At 51.7% G+C, this 25,001-nt stretch overlaps 1 protein-coding gene across 7 annotated transcripts in view; it reads right to left on the reverse strand.

Annotated features, from left to right (window-relative positions):
• CNTFR (ciliary neurotrophic factor receptor) overlaps positions 1–25,001 on the reverse strand; it is a 200,801-nt gene that overhangs the window by 22,411 nt on the left and 153,389 nt on the right. For all 7 annotated transcript variants that reach the window (XM_085041924.1, XM_085041928.1, XM_085041931.1 and 4 more), the window contains one exon: positions 715–832. In XM_085041924.1, the coding sequence (XP_084898050.1) occupies positions 715–832 (118 nt within the window). The remainder of the gene's footprint in view (positions 1–714; positions 833–25,001) is intronic.

A 25,001-nucleotide genomic window follows, 5' to 3' on the forward strand; every position in this document is an offset into this window, starting at 1 on the left:
CACTAAGCCAGTCGTCCCCATGCACCAGCCCCTGCCACAGCCAGAGGGCTGCCTTCCTCTTGCCAGGGAATTGTGTCAGCTCCTGTGTATGAGGTTTAATCCCAAACCTACACAGAAGCTGCAGTGAATGTCTGAATGTTTTCATGCTGGCCCCAAGGAAAGAATGGGACCCTGCTGGGGCTGGGGTTGGGTCTGCCCGTCCAATGAGAGGAACAAGGTCTCCTTTCTGATGGTGACAAAACCCCAGAATATAATGCACAGCACCAGCCTGTATATGGGCTGTGCCAGAACTTGGGCACAGGATAGGAAGTGATGCTATGCCATGGCCAATTCTAGGGGAAAGACACTGTGGCTGCCCAACCACAACCAGCTTACAGCAGAAAAGAGCATGGATGTGTCGATTGTGCCAAAAACCAGCAGGAACGACATCCACTGCTGACAACTGCTGGATGAAAAGGGGATCTGGGAGATGGGAACTTTCTAGGTCCCTTCTATGGAAATTGAAACTTTCTTGGCATGAAGTCCCAGTCTGAAACAACCAGTTTGTATGCCCCTGGAAAACTGTTCCCCAGGCCCATTTTTGGGACACCTGTACCATGTGCTCAGCACAGGTTAGACCCACTGCCCATCTCAAGTATGGCACTACTTGAGACCTGCTCCAGGCTGCAGGGACTGAAACTCACCCCATTGCACCTTTTCTTCCCAGACACTTACATGACAGAGATGTTGAATGTGTTGGGGATGTACGTAGGGGTGGGCAGGTGCCAGCTGCAGTAGAAACCCTTCGGGTAGTTGTTGGACCGGCATGTCAGCACTGGCTCCTTTGGGGGCACTGCCAGGGAAAGAGAAAGGATAATTACCTGCTGAGGTGGGGTTATCACCAACTTTTGAGCAAGGGGATGACCCTTCATGCCCAGCTGCTGCCAGCTTGGGAGGGGAGAGTTTGCAAGGGGAGCAGGTGTTTATCAGCTGCTGGAAGCATCTGGGGGTCTTTATCCCACGTCTTCTCCTGAGGTGCTCCATGATACCTTACTTTGGGCTGGGCTGGGCTGTGGAAAGCTCACCTTCTCCTCAGGCAGCTCACTGCCTCTACTAAGGGATGGAGTGACAGAGAGGGTTTGCAGGTAGCAGGGGAAATTGTCTTCAAGGCTGTGACAGAGATGTTGCTCATGAGGAGGAGGTACTGCTCTGTTGACCCCACTAGTCCACAGTGCTTGCAGCTTTCTCTGCCACATCCCTGGGGAGTGATAAACTTATTGAGGGATGATCCTCCAAACAACCAGAGGTCCTCAAAGGACCACTGGCAAGATGAAGAGGAATAATGTGAAACCAATGGAGAAAATTCAGCCCTTCAGGAGGACTAACAGTGTTAAGGCTTTTGGCATTGGGCAGAGCATCCCATCCCAGGGCCCTGCCTCCAAAGAGACACAGAGGCAGCCTGAGACAGGATGAGAGCACCCCGTGGGAACAGCCTTCCTCTGGCCTTGTCAGCTGGTCCTAGAGGTTAGAGGCAGATGAGGATTTTAAACCCAGCAAAGTGTTCACACTGCACTTGGCTTTCCTGGACATATGTCTGCCCTTTGCAGGAGCAGGAAATCTCTGCAAAATGCTGAGGGACAGTGCATGCAAAGAACGAAATGTGATACCTTTTGCCTGATAAATTTTGCCCTTGTTGGTAAAAGTCTTACCTGATCTGACACCGAAATCAACTCCTCTTGGTACCCAAGCACTTGCATTGACTGCTAAGAGCAGCACCCTGGCACAGTGCCTTGCATTAAAATACACTCCCTGGGCTGGATGTGCACCAGGATTCCCCTTGGAAAGGCTGTGTGAACCTGTGGTGTTCCCTCTTTCCCTTCCTTTGTTAGCCCTCATCTCCATCCATGCACTGGGAACGTCCCAGGCCATGCTCTTCTCTCCAAGCAGAGTGTTTCAAACGAACCAAACAGACCTGGCAGCCTCAGTGCCTCTTCAGCCCCACGCAGGCACAGCCCTGGTGCCACTAGCATGACACCCTCGGGGGCACAGCTTTCGGGGGGCTCTGGAGCTCTGCGACTGCAGTCTACAGAGTCCATGCTCTACAGAGGGGAAACTGAGGCACAGGGTTCGCACACCCACCGGCGCCCCTGGGGCAGGGCTTAGAGGCTGCAAGCAGCTGTTAAGGGAGCCAAGAGCAGCAGAGTCAGGGAGCGGGGAGCAAGGAGAGGGAGAGGGAACGGAGGGGGCCGGCGGGGGGAAGGCTGTGCCGCTCTGCTCCGCGTGTTCCTCCTAATGGCTATTTCAGCCTTCAGCCGACAGACGAAGGCCAGAGCCTGGTAATGAGCCTCCCGGTTAAATTATTCAAGCAGACCCTCCACATCAAAACAGAATGGCTAATCGCAAAGCCAGAGACAAGGGCCTGATCCCTGCTACAGCTCCATCCTCCTCCTCCGCCCCGCAGGCTCCTTAACCCCTTCCCTGCCCCCGCTGGGCGAGGCGGGAGCCAACGCAGCACTGTCCTTTGCAGGGTGCGGTGCGGGGTCGGGAGGTGTCCCGGAGGGGCTGAAGGGGTGCGGGGGGTTTGGGGACAGCCTCTGGGATCCGGGTGACCGCGTGGTGGCACTGTGGGCTAACAGCACCTGCCCGGCGCCGGGAAAACCGGGATGGGGCTGGGAATACTGCTCGGGGATGCTGGGGACACTGGGGATGCCACCGCAGGCGACTCGCTCGCTTGCTCTTGAGCTCAGTTGTCCCCATTCGGAGCCGGGAGTCTCCGGGAAGCCGGGCAGAAGCAAGCGGGGCTTTTCCGAGCGTTCCTGAAGTCCTGCAGGGTCCAGCGCTACCTGCACGGCTCCAGACGCTGCGCTGCTATGCGCCGCAATTAGTCCATCTGCGCATAATTTATCTCCATTGTCTCCAGTATCACGCCGGATCTGGCTCTTTGTGATCTGTGCTAATTCCTCCGCTGAGGAGGCTGGGGCGGGCTGACTCCTCCAGGTTTGTTTTGCTGGGAGAAGAAGGGAGGGCTGCCCATGCTGCCTCCCTCTTCCATCCCCACTCCGCAGCAGCCTTTGAAGATGCCCTATTTCCACAGCATTGAACGCCTTGAAAATCCTGTCCTCTGCTTCAAGGCTGGACCCCAACTGCAGCCGCAGCTCCCTGTGTCCACAGCACTCTCCACCTCTTAACCCCTCATGTCTTTTAGCAAGCCAAAGGTTGAAGGAGAGACTGGGGAAGGGGGACAAAATGATTCTCGCATCTCTGCCCTCCTGATGCAGAGTTCAAGGACAGACACAGCTGAAGGGATGCCGCTGTATGAAGCCTGTCTCATCCCAGCCACAGTCCTCTCTTTCTGGGCCAACACAAGCTGTCTCACTCCTGCAACCTCCATCTCTCCAGAGAGCCATCAGTCCCAGAGCCACAAGCATCCTGGGAGTGAGTTATCAGGCAGCTGCCCCACTTTACACCTTGATGTTCACCCCATAGCAGAGTCTGGGGCCAGTGCAGTGTGCCACGTGGGGCTGTGACCATGACCCTACACGGGTGACCATGGCCACCACTGACAGGAACCACAAAGGAGAGGGCTGCAAGCCCCTTCTCAGCTGCCTTGGTGCATCAGGAGGGCTCTCTTTGTCCACCCGACCATGGTGTCTTCCCCAAGCTGGTGGCAGGGTCTTCATCTGCCTATGGGAAATGGCAGCCTGCAACCTCGTTCCTCTCCCCTCCTCTCCCAGGAAGGGCGCTCGCTGGCACAGCTCATGCTGCCCATCAAAGGCTCTTAAAGACAGCAAATAAAATTGCAGGCTCCAATCGATCCGGCGCTCTGTAATGCTGTCTTTGGAGGTGGGCCAGCCCATCAGGCCGACAGAGAGAGCAAGAAAGGCAGTGGAGGAAAACAAAGCCATCAAGGGAACAGCATTAAAGGCTTTTTCTGCCCTGAGGTTTTGGGCAGTGCTTCTGGGTGTGGGGTGTCCTGCTCCAACCTTCTCCATCTTCCCTGAGATGATGTCCAGCTCTGAGCATCTGCCCCACACCAAAACCAGCCTGAACAACACATTGGGCTATTTGGGCACTTCTCCCTGGGCTCCTGCACACAGCCTCCCTAATTCTGGCAAATATTTACATCCCTGTCACTTCATGGAGCTGCTGAATTCTGTAAAGGCAGAACTCCTTTCCTTTTGCCACAAACAGCGCCTGCCCTCTCTAATCTATCTATTAACCTCTTGCATGGCAGGGAGCCACTTCCCCCATGTGCTCTGCTGATGTCCTCTCTGAAAACCCAGAGTGTTTAATGCCTGGCTATGGCAGCTTCCCAGGGGCTTGGGCTGCAAGCAGCCTTGCTGCAAAAGCTCAGGGTGAGGCGATGAAAGGCTCAGAGCTGAGCACATCCCATCTGGGCACGTGGCTCACAAGCCATGAGATGCTTCAGCAAAATCTGGGGCTGCTATAGCAGTGAAAGCTGGTGCCAGGGTCATCATCTCTGCAGATCCCAAAAATACCAGTGGCAGGGATGGAGTTGGCTTTCCCACCACACAGTGCCCCATGCTTTGCCTCCATTTAACCTCTTTCTCTCCAGCTTGTTGGAAATAGCTCACTTGACCATCTCCATCACTTCTGCTCAGCTGGGGAGAGCACCACAAGTGGTCCTAAAGGATGAAACAGCTCTGGATACACCAGCACAGACACAGACTTTTGTTTCCTTCCTCATCTCTAAAGCCCAGTCGTCCTTGTACCCTCAGTCCCACTGTGCAGGGGGAAAGTGTGACCAATCCATTTTAGAAACCACTAAAAATGATCTACAAGAGCTTTTCCTAGCTCTGCTAGGTCATGAGATAATGGACATTAAAATCATGACACTTTTATATATAGAAAAGTTATTTTAGGTCACTTTTAGAGGTTTCTGAAATGGATCAGTTATAATTTTCCTCTCCTGCTGAGGGCTGAACGTACTAAAGATGCCTCGCTCCACAGGTGGAAGGATACAAAAAATAGCACCAATAAAAGTTTTAAGAGGCCTCTCAAACACTTCTGTAGGAGGTATTTTTTCTGATGCACTCGGGGCACATTCAGGCTCTGGGCTGATGGGGGATAATGAGCCCGTAGTGTGCTTTTGGGGTCACCTGCATAACTCATCATCTCGGTCTTGGGCCAGCAAGGACTCCAGGGTCCATGACAGCAGCATGTGCTTGTGCTAGAGGTGCAGCTGTGACACAGCCTGCCTGCACATGGGCAGGACAACCACACAACCAATGCTATTCTGCTGCCAAACTCTTGCTGTTTGCACTCCAGTGCCCTTGGCAGGACCAGATTATCACCCAACGACTTTTTTCACACCATAGGTGGTGGGTATGTACCAGTACATTACAAAGCCACCCAAGTGACCAAAAGCAAAGCTGCAGAGGCTTGGATAGCACAACAAGAATCCACCTGGGCACGAGATGCCAACACTGAACACGCGGGCACAAGAGCAGCAGACCCTGCACATCCACACATGCATCTACACAGATGCTTTTGTTATGCACACACTGGCTGCCAGCACAATGTATTATTTATCTAACGCTGCTTTTCTAAAAGGCTGTTTGTGCACAGGAGGCTGGTAGGAAACAACAAAGAAAACAGTGATGAATAAATCATATTTCTATTGCCAGGTGGATCAGGGGAACATCTGTCTGCCATGTGCTACCTGTGCTGGAGTGCAGCATGGCTGTGGCTGGGGACAGTCCCTTCCACTGACCCAAATGTTTGGGTGCAACTCTGTTTTGTTGTTGGAGAAAGTGGGGGAGGTGAAGCTTTGAATTTGTTCTGATTCCCCTTGACCGTCTGTTCTTGGATAAGTGTGAGGATGAGAAGGGGTGCAGAGCACAGCAGAGTGGGGGTCCTAGGCAGGTGATGCTCCCTGTGTTCTGGGAACATCACATCTGTAACCACCACTTCTCAAGAAGGATAAAGCAAGGGTTTGGTTTTGATTTTTTGGTTTTGTTGGGGTTTTTTTAGTGTGGGTTTTGGTTTTTTTTTTTTAATTGACACGGCAAAATTAATTTCAGAGAGAAGTAGAGAATACAGGGGTGCAGGGGCAGAGATTTATATGGGTTTGTCCCTCTCTGACCTCCTGGATGATTTGGGCAAGTGATGGAGACAGGGTTTATGTCTCTGCCTTTCAGTCTAAGCCACCCCAAGCTTATCAAGTGGACATATTCATCAGGACATTCCTTTCCCTTGATATTAGACATTGAAGATACCTCTGAAGTGTGAGTCATCCCACATTGAGCCCAGAGTTGCTCACATTCAGCCAGCACCTAGCCCAGCCCTCACATCCAACACTGCAGCATCCCCTGGTAACTCCCAAAATGGCCAGGGACACCTACAGCTGTAGCCAAAGTTCCCTGACCCTGCTGCCACCTAAGAGCCATTTCCCCAGCCTCAAAGAGCAAGAATTTATTCCCCAAGAAGGTGCTGGAGAAAAAGGTGGACTCAGCAACAGATAAATTTCTAAAAGGCCCTGTTTTACACTGATTGGGGCTCATAAACCAAGCTATGGATTTTCTCATTTCCCTTGCAGAAAATTCAGTGAGCATGGTAAGAGGCAACGCTGTAAATTTTTGGGCAAAGCATTACTCATCCAGAAGAGAAAGCCCACCATCCCACTTCCAGCCCAAGTGGCAGGGCAAGTTCCCAGTGTGACCACAAGCTCACTGGAGTTTGCTCCACCCTGCACTGCACGAGGCTGTGCTGTTTGCAGCACAGTAGAGGTGTTCCTCAAATCTGACCACTCTCCAGCCTTCAGAAAACTACTGAGCAAACCTCACTATCTTGACTTGTGAGAGGAAAGAGCAAGAGCAGAGGGGCTCTGGCAACCCTGGCATGGGGTGGGTGGGCTGGCTGGAATGGCAGCCTTTGCTGGAGATGCTCTCCAAAGTGCAGGATACTATGGGAGGTGATTTAGGCAGGAGAAGCCATCTGGAATCCTGAATTCATGACAAATCCTCTTGTTCCCACTCCCTCCAGCAGCACTGGTGCTTGGCAGCATTGCAGTCCCAGGGAAATGCCCATCCTGCTGAGCACACCAGTACCTCAAACCCAACTGTGCTCCTGCAGGTGGCTTTGTCCCCATGGGGCAGCATTCTAGGCCAGGTGCCCTAGGGAATGATGCACACCAGGAATGCTGGACACCTCCACCCTTCACCTGGGACCACACCACAGCACAAAGTCCTTCCTGACCCTCTGGTAACCACCCGAAACCAAAGAGCAGCTTTGCTCTGAAACAATATTAAATATTGAACAAACGAATGCAAACCTGTTATCTGGGATAATTGTGAGTAAATAAAACATTTAACCAAACCAAATGCAGCTGTTTCCACTTGGAGCCGGCACAACAGCAGGGAAGCCAGCTCAGCTACTCTGCATCCTCGTTACGGCAGCTGATTATTGTTTTGTGTATAACAGTAGCACCGCCAGCCCTGGAGCGGGGCCGGGGCCGCGGTGCTCCGTGTGGTACCCCTGGGATGGGTACCCCGGCAAGGCGGGATGCGGCAGCACGGCAGTGCGCCGGGCACGGGAAGTTCTCTGCAGCGCTGGGGTTTGCTCTTCAGCCCAGGGAGTTCACGGCGAGGCCGGCTTTCCTCCCCCAACACCTCTTCGAGGGGATTTGCATGTAACATAAACCATTTCAGAGCCAGGTCACTGGTTCGCACATAGCCCCGGGCAGTAATGACCAAACCTCGTTACCGGCTGCTCTGGGATTGACTGTGCCGGGCCCCCGTCCAGCTCCTGGAGACCTGGAGAGTGGTGCGGGGTGATGGAGTGTGCAGCCACCGCGGGAAAAGTGCCGGCAAAGGGAGCTTCGGAGGCTCCGCGGATGGAGAGCACATCCCTGTCCACAGCTCAGGGCTGCAGCATCCCGGGATGCCAGTCTGCCACGCCCGGACAGAGGGGAAGGGAGAGCAGGGGGCTGATGTGCTCTCGGTTTTTGCACTTTCACGGGACTTCCCACCACTGGGGTTTGGAGAGGAGAGCTTGATGCCCCTGCAGCTCCCACCCAAATGCTGTGTCTGTCTCTTATGAAATGGCTAGGAAGGATAAAGTGCAGGAATTACATGGGATTTTCCAGTCCCTGCCAAAATAATTTCTCCTTCCAGGGGACTGTTCTCCTCGATGTGGGGCTGGATGCACTGTGCCAAGGCAATGCAGGGGGGAAATGCTTCCTCGTAACACATGGACTCCCCAGCAGCTGTTCCACACCCCAAGGGGGTTGTGGTTGGTGCACATGGGAGCACATCACAGCCCTGACCTCCAGGGAGAAGTAGCTGCCTCCCTTGGTTCTCCTCGATACAAGGATTGACCAGTGCAGCCTGCAGACCCCCAGCAATCTCCTCCAGGAGCTCAGCTGGAAAAGCCAGAGAGAGGAAACATCCCTGCCTGCTGAGAGGGAGAGCCATGGGGAATGCAGGGTGCTCCCAAAGGTTCTTCAGGTATTGAGCACCCTGAGGCTCCTCTGCCTCCATGTCTGCACTGCATGCAAGAAGAGAACCCAGCACACTCTTCTCCCCCTTTTCCCAGCTCCAGGAATAAATTCCCTGTACAACCCACACCATGCAATGCCCCTGCCCCCTCCATCACCTTGTTTAATGGCTGCAAGAAAGCAATTCATCCTCTCTCCAGATGGAGAAGACAGGGAAAATACCAGGTGTGATCAGACACAACTGGGACCATCAACAGCCACGTATGCTCGGCAAAGCTGTCCCACCAGAACTCCTGGAAGTTGTATATTTATCCAGGAGGAGCCTCTGGAGGGAAGCTATAAGCACTTTGTCATGCACTGAGCAACAAGCTAGCCACGAATATTACCAGCTATCAATCCCAGTGCGGGAGTGTGGGTTGCCTCTAACAGGCAGCAGCTTTCCAAAAATGCCTCCTCTCTTGTCATCCCTCTTGACATGCAGTCTGGATACACCTCCTTCTCTGGTCTCTTCCCCAGTGAGGGAGGTACCTGCTGGCAGAGAGGCCTCTCACCCCGTGGGGAATGGAGAGCAAGAAGTCAGAAATTTCTGACTCTCTGCAGGAGAGAAGGGTATTTTTGGGCTTCTCCTGTCTGGGCAGCAGCTGATGGGAGTGGTTAGTAAGCACATGTACCCCCTAACTACTTTCTCCTTGCACTAGCACTGGCTTTTGAAACAAAAATTCCTTTCCTTCAGCATTTTTTGAAAACCACCCTCTCCTTTCACCTACATGTTCTGCTAGAGAAAATGCTGCAGGCTGTTCTTTCATCCCCTCACACAGGCCCCATGGTTCCCTTGAGTCTGTACTGATTGCTCTACCTCAGATTCAGTCAGGACAGGGGTCTTAAAAGTACCCTGTACTTAAAAGTACATCTGTACCACATGGTGCACCAGGTAGCTGTGCACAGGCAGTGGAGCCATTTCCTCATCCTGTGTTTGGCCATCCTGATTGCTTTTAGGTTTGCTCATGCAGGCTCAGCATCCCCTGGTAAGTGACTCACATCCTTGGGGCTGCCCTTCTGCCCTACATGATCTCCTGGTGAGATGCTGCTCTTCTCCTGGGGTTGATCTGCAGCCTGCCCCTCAGCCCCAGGGAGCATGTGAAATCCCTAGCCTCCGTCATGCTGGTGGCTTTTCCCAGCTTCATGTCATTGTTGCAGTCCTTTTGGGTAACCAACTGCAGGCACCTCACAAAAACAGCTAGAGGTCCCATGGGAGAGGCTGGAGTTGGGTGTAGAAAACTGACACAGCACCAGAAGGAGCTTCTCCCCATGCTGTTCCCACCCTGGATACATGTGAGTCCTTCTAGCAGCAGCCAACCTCCTGTGGCACATCCGGTGAAGCCACCTGGCCCATCCCACATGTGCTTCTGCATAATACACCCTGGAAAAATCCCAGCAGTGGGCCGTGGTGGAGATGCAGCTGAGATGGACACCACAGGGGGTGGCTCCAGTTTGTGGTACTAATCTGGCTGTTCAGGGATGATGATAGCCTATTAATGACAGGCATTTGGAAAGATGCCTAATTTATCATAGGAAATGAGGTCTGCACATCAGTCCTTAGCTGCTCACTCTCTGTCTTTGAGAAAGTACCAGTCAGACATGTCACTAAGAGTAGGAGTGTTCCCAACTCGAGCCAAAATCCTCCCCTGTGCTGTTGGTACCTTGGGGTGGAGGCAGGAGGAGCATCAGTCTCTGCAGCTCACTCAAAATGTGTCCTTCAAGCAGATGAAAACCAGAGGAGTGACATTCCTGGAAGTGTTGGGCTACGATACCAGCTCAGTTAACAGCACTGCTCAATACCACTGCTCTCTTTACTAATGTCTGTTTTTTTATCCTCAGGCCTGAATCAGACTCTGGCCTCATTCTTTTCTTAAGGCAATGGGGTACTTGGGATGATGTAAGTCACACAGCTACAGACTTCACTGCATTTGGAAGTAATAGCTGCGTCCTTAACTCAGCTGGCTTCAAGGGAGGTCCCATTATCCAGCCCATCTGTAAAGAAATGGAGCTAAAAAAAGGCCCTTTGCTTTATGAAAATGATGCTCATCTTCCTCAAATCCTGGCTTGCTGCTTAAATCCCCACAAACAGTGGTGGGCAAGCCCCAGGGGATATTTGTGGCATGTGAGGCCCAGGCAGCTCCAACAGCTCAAGGGGTTTGGGAAGCCTTTTCCCACCCATGTATGAGAGCTCAACATTTGCAAAACAGAACGTGAGGCACAAACCAATTCAGTTTCTCACAGCGACTGTTTCCACCTGCTCTAATCACCACCTTTGCAAGGTTGTTTTAATTTTCTTCCCTCCCTATTCCCCCCAGCTCCACTCCGCAGCAAGCACCTCACTAAATTCCCTTAATCTCCCCTTTAGGTCATACGATATCTTTTAATTCTTTAATCAATTTTCCTCTGGACTCCCTGTAATTTATCGATGGTCTTTTAACAATGAAACCCCAGAAGCAAACACACCTTCCCCAAGAGCATCAGCACCGGATCAGTGGCAAGAGCAGCATCATTGCCAAGTCTGCCCTGACAGTGATAACCTGGATGCTCAGCACAGCCTCTCCCTCCTCATGGAGGACAGCAGCCTGTCATGCATCCTGTGATTTGCTTACAACAAAGAAGAAATAACATGCACTTATGGTCAAATGAAAATATTGTTATCAGTGTCTTGATTATTTCCTGAGGAATGGTGGGAACCCCCAGCACAGAGCTCCTCCAGAGTGGGCAACTTTCCTGCACACTCCATGCACCTCAGCAGAGAAGGAGTTGTCATGTGAAGGTTCAAAAACCCTATTTGGGCAGGGTGAGGGGGCCAGGATGCTGGGATGGGGACCACTCACAGGTGGTTGGGGCACTGCTGCTGTTTTGGAGAACACACCACACTGTGCATGCAGCAACACTGCCCAGCACAGTGGGAGACCCTCAAGAGATCTGGAGCAGGGGAGAGCAGAGGGCACTGTGCCCAGATACCTCACGGATGGTCTGGGACTGATTTCTGGCTGTGCTGCGGTCTTTGCAAGAGGCTCAGCGATGGATCAAGCAGTTTGGCAGGGAAGCCTAGGGCTGCTCTTTCTTCCCCTCCCTTTCTCACCCCCTCCAAGGTCAAACAGTCCTGGACTCTCAATAAACTGTCGCAGGGGCTCCAGGGGATTTTAGGAGGCATTTGCTAGGATTTCAGCAGACCTGAAGCGTGACTTCACAGGGATGGGGGGGAAATACCCTAGAGCTTCAGAGAGAAATGTTATTAGAGCCACTGAAGGATTTTGCTGTGCTCTCTGAAGCGTTGCACAGAAAATTACAGGTGAAAAGCAAGCCCTGAGGTCTGGACCTTGCCAGCAGCATAAGGATGCTGTGGTGTCCTGGCTCACATGAGCCCCACTTCCATATCATGAACAAGGAGCACACTCCAAACACCTCCTGCAACAGGGACTCTCCTCTCGGTGCACACAGATGGCTCAGAATCCTTCTGAGATGAGGTGAGCAGCTGGGACAGGTCTGAGAGCCAGGGTTTGGCTGCAGATGTGAGCTGCAAGGAAGTGCTGGCAAAAACCAGACAGGGCAGAGCAGTGTGAGTTTACCCAATAGTTTGCAATCCTCTACTGGAGCAGAAAAAACAGCTCTGGCTGGGTTAATCCCAAAGTAGTTAGGTCTGTCCTATGGTGTAGAAGTCACCAGCAGCATGGGAAGGAAGGCAACAGGCCTGGAGGAAGTGAGAAAATGCTGTGATGCTGTCAAAGTTTTGGTCCTTTCCAGTGGTGCATGAGGCTGAACCTGACCAGGATCCAGTATGGGAAGATTTGGGGTTTGCCTGCTGCAGGAAGATGCTGGAGGCATAGGATCAGTACCTGTCCCATGCCAAGAAAGTTGTTCACAGGCATTTCTGGAGAGCAGATCCCACAGCAGCACCATGTCATTATGGCAGAGCAGCTCAACCATGGCCCAGCATAATGAAACTCAAATGACTTTTGAGGTCGTAGCTCACACATGCATCTTGGTAGCTGTCTATCCCGCTTTCTGCACTAATATGGGATGGAAAGGCAAGCACTGGGCCAGGACCCACAGGGCAGACACACTGTCTTTGTTTCACCCCCATGCTGATGCTTTACTTGGACCCTTGAGGAAGTTTGTAGCTCAAAAGCAGCTGTCAGTGTGAGCCAAATGGGTTGCAAATGTATTGGCATGTGTTGTGTCATCTGCAGTGGTTAATAGGATCCATTTTCCAAGGAAGGGGAAAAGGAAGAAGAGGAGGGGAATGCTTAAATCAGCAAAACAAACATTCACCGCCCCTTCCGAAGCACTACACCCAAGGCAATAAATTATTTATGGAAGTTTGGTCTGGAGCAATAACCTGCAAGGGCTTCTCACAACAATGCAGCTGGATTCAGATGTCAAACCAAAATCCTTAGCACTTAATACCTTCAAAGTCTGTACACAGAATGGATGCGTTGCTGGCCCCAGTGGGGTTATTGTGAGATTTGTCTCTCATTTCACCAGCAGCCCCATTAACATATTAATTCTTGCTTCCCTGGACCTGGGCAGGGGACCTCCCTTTCTGATGGCACCTACACCATGCCCCAGCTCTGAAATGATGTAGGAGTTGCCTGCCCATGTGATATTTGCTGCAAAGCTTGGGGAAAGTGATAAATAGGAGAAAAGCATCCTGTGCCACCTTTCAGTCAAGGAAATGGAGGCACAGAGTAATCAAGGGAGGGATGGCTACTGAGAATGGAGAGGCTGACTGACGATGTTTGTTAAATCCCTCAGCCTGCAGTGCAGCTCCCTGGTGAGCCCCAGGTGCTCAGTCACCTCTGCAGGCATCTGAGCACTGCTGGGCTCAGCACCCATGGGTGGCTGAGCTGCCCAAGCCCCTGTCTCCTGCCTGGCCCCAGGCAAGGCTGGGAGATCCCTCCTCTCCTGCCTGGCTTCCCTGCAGTCCAAGCAGATGTTCTGGGTCCTGTGTCCCGGGACAGATCCCGGCTTGATTTATTACTGGACGTGACTTCTGGAGTTTGTCAAAGGCACCCGCTCCCCCTCCCCTGACTTTTCCCACACCCTTCCCATTTTGTTTTACGTTCACTTTGTGGTCTCCCCACCATAGCTTGCAATAAACAGAAACTCATTTCCAGTATAAACAACTGCACACTCTGCCCCAGCAAGCCGTACGACCCTGCCTTTCCCGCTCCCCACCCCTGCCTGCTTCTAGGTTCTGGGAAAACAGTCTCTTTACTTCTGCTTTTTTTCACCCCCCCCAGCCTCCTGGCCCTTTGCATTTTCTCTTTTTTTCTGAGATTTATAACGTGCCAGCCAGAGCTGGAGTGGTCTATCCCACTCCACATCACGTACGTGCTATTAAACGTAAAGCTACCAATTGATCTCGGTAAGGAAAACCACCTGAGCTCTGCCGGAGCTGAGGGTTTACAAGATGGGGATGTTGGCCCTGACATGGCCAAAAGCCTTTCAAGATGTGGGATGTCTCTCAAGGCAGGATTTAGAAGACTTGAGTCATAGACTGAAGACGTGCAGGGCAGATCTTGTGCTCCCCAAGCCCTGGCTTGGGGGTGATGCCAGCCTGATGGGAGCCAAACCTGGTGAGAAACTTTTCAGGAATGCCATGGAGAGCTGGATAGTCACCTCTCTGAAAGGCTGGGCAGATGCTCTCAGATGCCTTTATCTATCTTTAACCACCTGGAAAGGAGCTGGTTGGGCCAAGCAGTCTGTCTCCACTCCTGCTGTGCTTGATGGGGACAGACAGACACCTGGGGAAGGTGAGTCGAATCTTTCCTTTAAACGGGGTACACACCTGTCTGCAGCATTTTTACAGAATCATGGAATATGCTGAATTGGAAGGGACCTACCAGGATCATCAAATCCAGCTCTTAGCTCTGCGCAGGACAGCCCCAATAACCACACCCTGTGCCTGAGAGCATTGTCCAAATGCTTCTTGTACTCCGTCAGGCTAGTGCTGTGACCACTTCCCTGGGGAGCTTGTTCCAGTGTCCAACCACCCTGTGGGTGAAAAATCTTTTCCTGATATCCAACCTAAACCTTCCCTGACTTCCAACTTCCAACTTCAGGCCATTCCCTCAGGTCATGTCACTGGTTACCACACAGAAGAGATAAAAATGCATAAAAATGCCTGATAAAAATGCATAAAGAATGGTGAAAGTTTTTGACACCTGGAAGAGCTTGCAAAGGCTCAAGAGGATTCCCTGCCACTGGAAGTCTTCCTATCAGGGCTGAATGCTTTCCTGGCAGTTTTGCTGCCCTTCAAGGAGGGATCTATTCAGGGCAGTATCCTGGCAGGGGACACACAGCAGGGCAGGCAGCAGCCTTGGGCCCCCATGTCTCCCTCACATCCCACATCACAGGGATGCTGCAGGGGATGCACACATCTGCCTTTTCCCATGGCACAAGGATATTGGGGTCAATCACCTTACAATGCTTGGGGACCTAGCTGCTTGGTTGGCCAAAGCTCTTTGATTGTAATTTTACTCTCTGATACCCCTCTTTTACTCTACACTGCTCTATTCCTAGGACAAGCCAGCCCAGGACCACCAGTGGCCAGAAGTTAGTAATTTAATTCCAGGCAAGGAGCTAAGCAGCCAGTGGTTTAATTTTTGCTGGGAGATTAAGAAAAATGAGGAAATGAGGTGGGTTAGTGAAAATCTGAACCCAAGTGGTTTAGCTGGAGAGAATCCCAGCATTGTAAACCGGCCTCTGAGAGTGCTGGAAATATCCTTATCCCTGTTGCAGATGCTGTCTGACACCATGTTCATACAACCATTAGCTGGGATGCACTGACAGTAAGACTTGTGTAGCCCGACAGCTGGATTTTGATTGTGCTGCATCTCTGTCAGTTTTGCCCCTTGTGGGGTTTTCCATGTAGAAATAAGCTCTTTGAGGGATTGTGCCAGAGAACAGGGATGTTGCTGGAGGGCTGCAGTACTGCACTGGGAGCTTCACATTCACACAAAGGTCGTGTTGATTTAGAAAAAAACCCACACATGTCATTTACAGGGAGATTAAACCTGAGTGATTGTCTGTATGCAGAGTCTGAGTGCAAGCAGACTCTGGTACCATGGAAAATCCCCACACAAAGCAACAGGGAGCTCCCAGCCACAGCTCCTGGCATCTGAGCACTCCCAGCAGCCATCCCAAGCAGGTGAGTTTGCTCATCTTGCCTTGTCCTCAGAGAGAAGGTGATGCTGATCAGGTGTGTAATGCTCCCAGGACGGCCCAGTGGGCAGGATCAGGGCTGGATCCAGGCTGGGTTGGTGTCTCCATTCACTCTCTCTAATGCACGAGTGGACTGGACTGAGCCTTACACATGCTACTGCCAGAACCAGGCTGTGAGCTGGCTCCAGGGAAGCTGTGTCCTCCCAGAGGGAGAGGGCAGCTCCAGGTGGTTTAAATTCCCTTGAGCAGGAAGTGACAAGAGATCTGGTAATGTGGATCCACCTTGGTGCAGCCTGTGCTGTCTGTGCAGCAGGTCCAGCAGATGGTCTGCCCACATTCGATGGGAAAGCTGAAGGGCATGGAAGGTTTCCTCTGCAAAATGCCCAATTCTCATGGAAGCACGCTGATCAGGAGGAAACACACTGAAAACTCCACATACAAAAATCCCTGGAGTGGAGAAAACCTTCTGTTATGTGGTGAGACTATTTCTATCTTGACAGCTTGGCTGTTATCTCACATCACATCTCCGTTCACTGACAGCATCTCATGACATGGTTCCGTATCGTGATAAGAGCAGCTGTGTTTCAGGTGGCTGTGCCCATGGCAGGACAGTTACTGCCAGCCACAAGGAACTGCCAGGGCCTGCTGGATTCCCCAACAAAAAATCCATACCAATGGATTAGCTGTCTATGGAGACAGCTGGTAGCATTTTATCACCCCTTCCCACCCCATTGATAAAAGCACTCCTGGTATGAAGGGTGGCCAAGAAACTGCTCCACTCCTCTCCTCTCCCATGGATGAGCAGCTGGAGCTGTCCCCAGCTGACCTGAGACCCTTAGCCTTTGTGTTGTCCACCCAAAGCGAGCATCCCCAGTGCAGTTAATCACTGCAAGCAGAAGACAGCCGAGGCTGCTGAAGCCCAGCACAGTTCGCTGACCCTGGGGAGGAATGCAGCTGACTCACACCATGGGAATCTGACCTCCACGGAGGCTGTGCAACTGGCTGAGATCATGGATATCCATGTCCTGGCATTGTGGCTCCCGGCAGAGCTGCAAACAGTGTGATGTGCCCCTGTGGGTCACGGTGGGTTCAGCCCCTCACCTCACTACTCTTTAGGCATCCCAGTGTGTGCTGCACACCCTGGCACAGTGCCTGCTGCCCTATCCCTATCCCTGCTCAGGAGCATGGGCAACAGTCCTGGCTCTCTCCAGTGTGATATTTCCAGCTAGGATAAGCTCTGAGTGTGCCAGCACTGGAGCTCTGCTGCCTCTGATTCTCCTCCAAGTGACCCACAGGGTACTGTTAGAGCTGCTGTTATGGTGATTTTTATTTAAATCAACATCTTCCGTGTTATCCCTGAAGCACTCACTGCTAATAACCTCTCATCCTCTCAGCATGTCTTCAGTGGCGGTCAGCTTTGCTTTGCTCTGCACAGAGCTATGAGCCCTCAACACTTCTCTGTAGCTCCACCTCTGCCCATGCCTCCTGGGAGTGAGGCTGCTCCCACCCCAGGTGCAATTCAACCGCTGCAGCAGTCACAAATACCTATGGGACTCCCAGCTGGCATGTAAGTTTCCAGACATTGTGATGGAACTCCGGAGAAAGCCCTGAAAAATCTCATTTCCAAAGACTTTTTCTTAAGTGCCAGCCCCATGTGGGATCTGATAAGGGAAATCCCAAAGTGTTTGGGTTGAATAGCAGGTTTCAGGTCCAGCATGTGGCTTTTGAATCCCAGCATTTGTCATTACTGTTGCTGGAGGGGGCAGGGGTTCTCTGTCTGGAGTTTCTCAGCACACAGCATGGAAGAGGTCTGGGTCACTTGGTCACCTACACCAGCAAAAAGATGCAGGAGAAATCCCCAGGGAATGACACATGCCTGCTAACCATAAAGGGCACAAAACCCCACCCTGATTTACCAGCATCTCCAAATTATGATAATAAATCCTCATCCATTTGATCTGAGCACATATAGGGCCTTTTTCTACCAGAGGTAAAAATCTTGGTGAATCTTCCCTGGGTACAAGCATGGCTCAGCCTGACAACCACAGGGTGACACTCCTGGGGCTGGGGACCTGCCAGTGTGAGGCACAGCCCTGGGGTGACCAGACATGGATCCCCCATGGGCACATGCAGCAAAACCAATGCTTGCAGCCAAGCACTGTGCCAGGGGTGCTGCAGACCCTTGGGGGAATGGTTCCCCAGAATAAAGCACCAGCCACCACCTCACTTCCTCTGTCTTTCCTGGCTACCCTTCCCCAAATCCCTCCCCAGCAGCTTCCACCAGGCTGCAAAAGCCAAAACCAACAGAGGGAAAAAGTGAGGCATAAACCCATCATCAGGATGGCAGATTGGCATGTTATGGATTTCCCACATCAAAATAATGGATCAAAAGTCATGCTGCCACCCCGGCTCCAGAAGGGCACTGCTGCTCCAGCCCATGGTTTATGTTCGATGAAACTGAGTTAGTAGCGTTTTTATCTGTCAATTAGGAACCATGAAACAGTTATTAAATAGAGTCAGAGCCCTCCTTGCTGCTCTCCTGGGCAGTGCAGGAGACACATAACAGCCTGTAATGAAGCATTAAGCAGCAGCAGTTTTGTTTCTGATAGGATTGGAAATGATAAGCCAGCGAGGCATGGCCAGATAGGGGGAGCAGGTCCCCGGCTCAGAGGACACATAGCAGCAGCTGCTATAGGGAAGTTCAAGACTGAAATTTCTGCCCCCTGCCCCAAATAAACTCTTTGTAGGACTGCTGCCTTGCTGCATCTGCTTGATGGGGGAGAAGCAAGGGCCTGAATTTGATTATCTGCTTTTCCTGGTGCAGTCCTGGATGATTACTGTGGAGGCAGGAAGGCCTTTGGCTGTGAACGGCAATGTTATCCCAGCCTGAAGGAGAAAAAGGGATGGTTTAAAGGAGTTTTAAGAGACCAGGACCAAGCTGCTCATGGGAAGGGGGATAACACAGGCACAATCCACTTCTGGAGGCCATTGGAGTCCAGGGAATGATCTCACTGCCCTCCCTCTGCCGATGCCCTATGGCTTCTTTCAGTATGATTCCCCCAGGCAAGGTTAGGATGCCTATTTGACCTCAGGACCTTTATAACCAGGATTTGACACAGGGCAAGGTCAAATTCTGGGCAGAGGGGTGGTAGTCCTGCAGAGAGAGAGACACCCCAAGGATGCAAAGCATGGAAAGGGGCAGAGGTACACAATTCCAGTGTCAATGGACACATTTACCAGTCTCTTTCCCACCCCTCCTGTCTCAGGGTTTGGTAAGCCCTTGCTCTGTCCTGTTAGCTCTGCACCTACAGAGCTAACAGAATAACACCTAGCAGCCCCAGAATGGCATTTGTTCACCCACCCAGAGCCACGGACTCACCCCCTCCCCAGCCATTGCAGGCAGGGTCTGTTTGCACCAAGGGACCACACAAATGGGTACAAAGCAAATTGTCCTTGCAGCACCTTGCCCTGGGGAACACCACAGATCTGGCTATGCCAAAGGCTTTCAGACATCTGTGGCTGCTTTGCAGCCTGTTTGTTCACAACGGAAACAGGATGACAACAACAGCAGGGTTTTTTTGCTTCTGGTGATTTTAAATGAAAGGTTGAGTTTTCAGGGCTTTTCCTTTTGGAGCTCCCTCTGATTTAATTAAAAACCTCATCAAATCAAAATAAAATGAGCAAAATCTTGAACACAAGTGCTTAACTCTCTAACAACATACAACAAAAATTTTCATCTGGCTCTGACTTCCAGGGCATTTTTCCAAAGTTGCCAGTGAATAGCAAACCCCATTCATTTCTTCTTTCTGGGCAAACCACTTAGGAATGTGAAGATTAGCATCTCCCAGTGCCTTGAGAATTCCTGCTAGCTCCTTTGCCAATTGCCAACAGCAGGAGGGAGGTACACTGTGGTGTTTTGCTGGCTCACTACAAACCAGCTACATCCACCCCTCTCTTCCCTGGGACTTTGCAGAATTTCAGTGTTTGCAAGACACTAAGGGATTCCCAGACAGGTTGCACATCACACTGCTCTGTCCTGAGCCCTGCCATCACAGTATTCCCATGGCACAGTCCTCAGTGCCTGGCTAAGTCCAAGCTAAGCTCTGTCCTTTCCTTTCAGCTGTGAAGAATGAGAGGGAGACCTTGCCCCAGCAGAGATCTGAGCTCTGCCTGCATGGAATAATGTAGCTATAGTAACAAATTAATCAGAGCTGCAGGGCAGTGATGGACAGGTTTCAGCAGGGCAGATGGGAAGGTTTGCTGGTAGGTAGGGTGCTGTGAAAGGAGCGTGGAGGGCACAGCAATGGGCACACTTCCCTAGGGAAAGAGCCTCCTCACATCCCCTGTCCTGCTGCATGCCCATGCCATGGGCATGTACCAGTGTGAGGCTCTCTAAACTTCACAAAGAGACATAGACTTGCTGGGTATTCACTGCTGCCAAGCCACCTCCAACACCTTCCCCTTGCCAGCACGAAGGAGATGCCCAGGGTATGGATGAAGCATTTGTGCTGCCTCTCCAACCTGTCTGCAGAATAAAAGTGGGGAAAAACTTGAAGAGGCAGGAGAAACAACAGCTGCTGTGAAAGCACAGGAACCCAGGAGACAGGAAAGGCACAGATCTGTGTCTGCACACACCAGGCCCTCTGAACTGCCAGCTGCTTCCTTGAGAAAATGCTACCTTGGTCCCTTCCCATCCATTGGGATGGACTGGTGCCCAGAGCAGGATTTCCATCTCTGCACCATGGTGGGATGTTCATGGCTGCAGGAAGCAGGGGAGCCTGGTATCACTCAGGCTGAATTACATCCCAGCTCCTCCTGGGAGCTGTGTGCAAACCCTTGGAGTGGTACAGTGCCACTGGAGCTATCACACACAGCTGGGCTGGGTAGCAGACGGATTGATGCAGCAGGGACAAGAGAAATGGGAATCCCTGTCTCTTCTGGGTAGGTGGTGAGACGTTTTCAGCTCCATTTACACCTTGACTATGCCTGCAAGGTGGCCAGGATGGAGGGCCACTGTGGGCTGCTGGAGAGAGGCATATCTGTATCCTGTACATCAATGCCAGGACAGGGGGGCAAGGAGCAACCTAAGTTGTTTTCCCCACTCTGTCTCAAAGAGGATGCAAAATTAGGGCCAAAGGCAGGCCAGGGTCCTTACAAAGCATTTGTAACCCTCACTTGATTGGGAACCTTGGACTTTGCAGCCCTGCAGCAGTAGAATGCTTCCCTCACTGCACCTCTTCAGAACAGAAATAGAGGCCCCTGGGGCTCCTCAGGGATCAGTCTTTGCTTTTGGAAAGCAGCCAAGTGGCTAAACCAGGCTGGACCCTACTGCTGGTAGAGCTGATCAGTCAAGAGGCAAACCTGGGGCAGTGACTTGGGCAGGAAGATCTGCAGGGATTCTCTGCAGCAGTGGAGAAAGGGCTCTGCAAATGCCTCTATCCTATCCTAGTGTGAGCATCCTCCAGCTGGCAAGAGGGGCTGCAGCCTGACCCACTGTCCCTGCTTGCTTTGCACCCAGAAGGGATTCTGGGACTGAGAGGAGGGAAGCTGGGCAACTCCTCCTCCTGCACTTCCCTGGCTTCCCTGAAATTTGCCCTAGAACAAACTCTCAGGGATTAGCACCAGCCACATCCTGGTGAGAACAATATTAAGGGATTATGAGATTAGAAATACCATTTATGCCTAGAGGAATAACTCTAATTCTTATCTGATTGTCTACAGATGTCAGCAATCAAAGCGCCTCTTTCATGCAAGGCAGGGAGCACTGTCGGGGTGGTAGGTGAACACAGCTTTGCCCCCTCCTAGCAGCAGCCAGCTTCTCGTGCTGATGTGTGCCCCAGATCGTGTTTGGCAGCAGCTGCTGGCGTGTTAGTTCCTTTGTGGGGAAAAGCTGCTCAGCAGGAGCCCCGTGCTGGGGCTGCATCACCCTCCTCTTGTGTCTGCTGGGCTGCCCACCCGGGATAAGCTCAGCTGTGCCTGCTGCCTGCAGGGTGGAGAGCTTGGGGGGAGTGGGTGCTGCTTTTCCCACAAGAAACGCCACCCTGAAACTCCAGCAGCAAGCCCACCACAGCCCATTGGCCACCAGCTCTTCCTGCCTTGGGCTGGGTCCCTGTGAGGAGTATCAGCTCGCCTTGTGATATGCAGGGTGCATGGTCCCCCCTGAGTGATGCAAGGTTTTCCTGCTCCTGGAGGGGTCAGACAGCTTGAAAAACAGACAAACTAACCAGGTCTGACCCCAGACCTGTGTGCTGCCCCACTGTACTCTCAGGGTCTGCCTTACACCCAGTTGGAGGGGCTAGGATTGCTAAGGCTGGAGCATTCCTGGCTCTGTGGCACAACTGCTCCCTGGGCTAGCCCAGCACTTTGTGCCAGCCCGCCTGGGGAGGCAGCTCGTAATGGGGTGGCGTGGAAGGCTCTGCCTGGCCATTAAGGAAGGTAAGTGCTTCTGGGCGTGCTGTGCCAAGCTCCTGTCTGCAAGCTGGAGGCAGAGTTCGTGCAGTTTGATGGCACATTATCTCCATTCCGCTCCTCATCAAAAGCTCTCCGTCAATCCCTCCTTCGAAGGAGGGCTGGGGGAGCTTCTTCTCCTTCATGCTAATGCTTACATGAGTATCTCCATCCTATCTCCCTTCTTTCTTTCCTTTCTCAGACCATTTTGTCCCATTTTGTTTTTCTGCCTTCTCTGTGCAGACATGCCAGCACAGAGGCAACATTTGTCTCCTCCCAGCCAGGAGAAGGGTGCACAAAAAGCCAAAGCATCATGGAGCTGGGATGCAGCAGGGTGAGTAGCATCCTGAGTGGGTACATGCAGCATCCTCCAAACACCCCACATCCTCCTGTGCTGCAGGTTTTTCCTTCCTGATCTGCACCACCAAACACCTGAGCCGCATTATCTGATGAAAGAAACAGAAACTGCGAAGCTAAATCTGCAAGACAGGGATATGCACCTTCCTTATGTCACTGACTTGAAGGCCACAGGAGAAAATTAGTTCATCTCACCTGACCTCCTGGGTTGCACAGGCCATTACGTCCCTCCATTACCCCTCTATTGAGCCCAATAACTCGTGTTTGACGGAACAATCTTTCAGCAAGGCAGTCAGCCTTGCTCTGCAGATAACAAGCGACAGAGGAGCCGACATGGTTTTCGGCAGTTTGTCCTGATGCTTAATCATTTTTTCTATTAAAAATATGAGCCTCATTTCTAATTCAAACGTGGTTGTGCTCAGCTTCCAGTTATTGGCTCTAGTTATGCCTTTGCTTGCTGGTTTAGTACCCAGTATCTTCTCTGCTTGGAGATAATTACCAAAAGGAGTCAAGGCGTCTTTCCAGCTTCCCTTGAAGTCACTGAACAGACTATTTTAAGTCTTTCTTCTTTTGGCAGTTCCCCCTGCTCCCTTCACATCCTTCTTTACTCCCCTGTTTTCCCAGGGTCCTTCTCAAATCACATCTTTGATAACATCACGGGAATGAAGCAAGGACCTAATATTGTCTCTGTTGTACATACGCAGCCTTTGGCATAGCTGGCTCAACTTTAGACCCAAGAGTCCCCATTTTTGCCAGCCTGTCCCACTACAAACTCACAGTTTTGGGCACCTTCATCCTGGCACCCTCCTGCAGGAGCTGTCTTCCTGTGCTCTCCGCAATTTTGCTTTTTTTGGTCCTAATTAAGCCCTGGAGGTGTGTGGCAGCACAAACCTCAGACTTCCACCATTCCTGGGCAACTGCTCTGCTCACTCCAAGTGGGAATCATCCCTGAGTTTTGCTGAGAGACAGGGAAATGGTAGAAGGGAATGCTGCAAAACGATGCCTGCAATGACTATGTGTCACAACAGCTTTGTGAGCTTTTAAATGCCTATGAAAAAGCCCACTGCTCTTCTCTGCTTCTGAACAAAACCCTCCATGGGCTGACACAGCAGTCCTCACACCATGGCAAAAATCACACCCATGAACAGTGCTTTGGCAGCTAAAACAGTGAGGATGCTTCCCCTCCTGAGCCTTCTGGGGTGATGGGAGCATTGTTGGTGTGGTTATGCTGCTCCAGCAAACGTGGGGTTTGCAAATGTATCCCCATGTATCCCCACTGACACTCACAGAAAGGAATGTGCTTTGAACTGCAAGCTGCTTCCTTGAGGAAATGCTACCTTGGCCCCTTCCCATCCATTGGGATGGACTGGTGCTCTTGCACAGAACAATCCAGCAGTGTAATCACACTTGCTTTGCATTGATGTGAGCAGCAGGGCTGCCCACAGCACCAGCACCTCCCTCCATGCTCTTTCCTCCAGGAATGAAGGGATCTGATTTTGGACTTTATCTGCCCACTTCAATCCAATGTTTCAGGTCATCTGGAGATACAGGAATTCCCATCTCCCAAGAATTCACAACTTCTTTGAGCAGAAGAAAGCAGAAGCAAACCCACATGCTGGCCAGGAGAGGGAGAAGGGATGGGAGGAAAGGCTGGATGACAGAAGCTGTGGCAGAAAAGGGAGGTTGCCCATGGCTGATGTGTCCAGGCTGGCTGCCTGTGAGCTGTCCCACTCCATGGTGTGATGTAGAAACATGCAGACCTGTGTGATCAGAGAGTGCTGCTTCCCTGGGATGGGCTGCAGTGGGTGGAGTCCTGGCATTGGGGTTGTCCAACCCAGCACACCCCATTTGGGAAGCCTTGTAGGGTAAGGATAGCACTGAATCATCACACAGGTTTTTAAGCCCAGTTCTGTGGCTTCAAAAAATTCCTCCCCATTCTGTCTTAATTTCCCCTTCTGCCTTTTTGTTTAGACTCTGACATCCCTTTTTCCCACCAAGCTGGGGCAGGAATGGAAAGTGGCACAACCTGCCCTGTATCCCCAGTGCGGCACTGGAGTCCATGTCCCTGGGTTTCAGTGAGGGCAAGAGAGAAAGAGGAGGAAGAAGCAGGTGAGGTCAAAGAGCCTTTTCAGAGGGCAGATCCCCCTGGCTGGCAATTTAGGGAAGTTAAGCACAGAGGGAAGGGGAAGCAGCTTGGGACCAAACACAGAGAACAGGGATGAACTCTGCACTGGAGGGGTGAGCAATTATTCCCCAAAAAAGTGAATGGCACCACATCAACTGCAAAGACATCAAGAGATGACAAATTCCAGCTCATCCACCATACATACAAAATATTTCACAGATCCCTGGCTCCTGTTTCTGCTAGTAGCAGGCACTTGTTCAAACCAACACAGGTCACACAGCATCCAGAAAGCAGCCCAAAGGCAGAGAGCTGCTTGCAACCCCCTGCTTTCTTCCATGACCAAGAGGACAGGATGCATTCACGACATGTGAAAACCCACGCCATGCAAGGCTGCTCCTCACAGAATGTGCACGGTTGGAGTGT

This window comes from Lichenostomus cassidix, chromosome Z (genome assembly GCF_008360975.1).
Source record: "Lichenostomus cassidix isolate B80296 chromosome Z, HeHo_3.0, whole genome shotgun sequence".
NCBI classification, from domain to species: Eukaryota; Metazoa; Chordata; class Aves; order Passeriformes; family Meliphagidae; genus Lichenostomus; species Lichenostomus cassidix.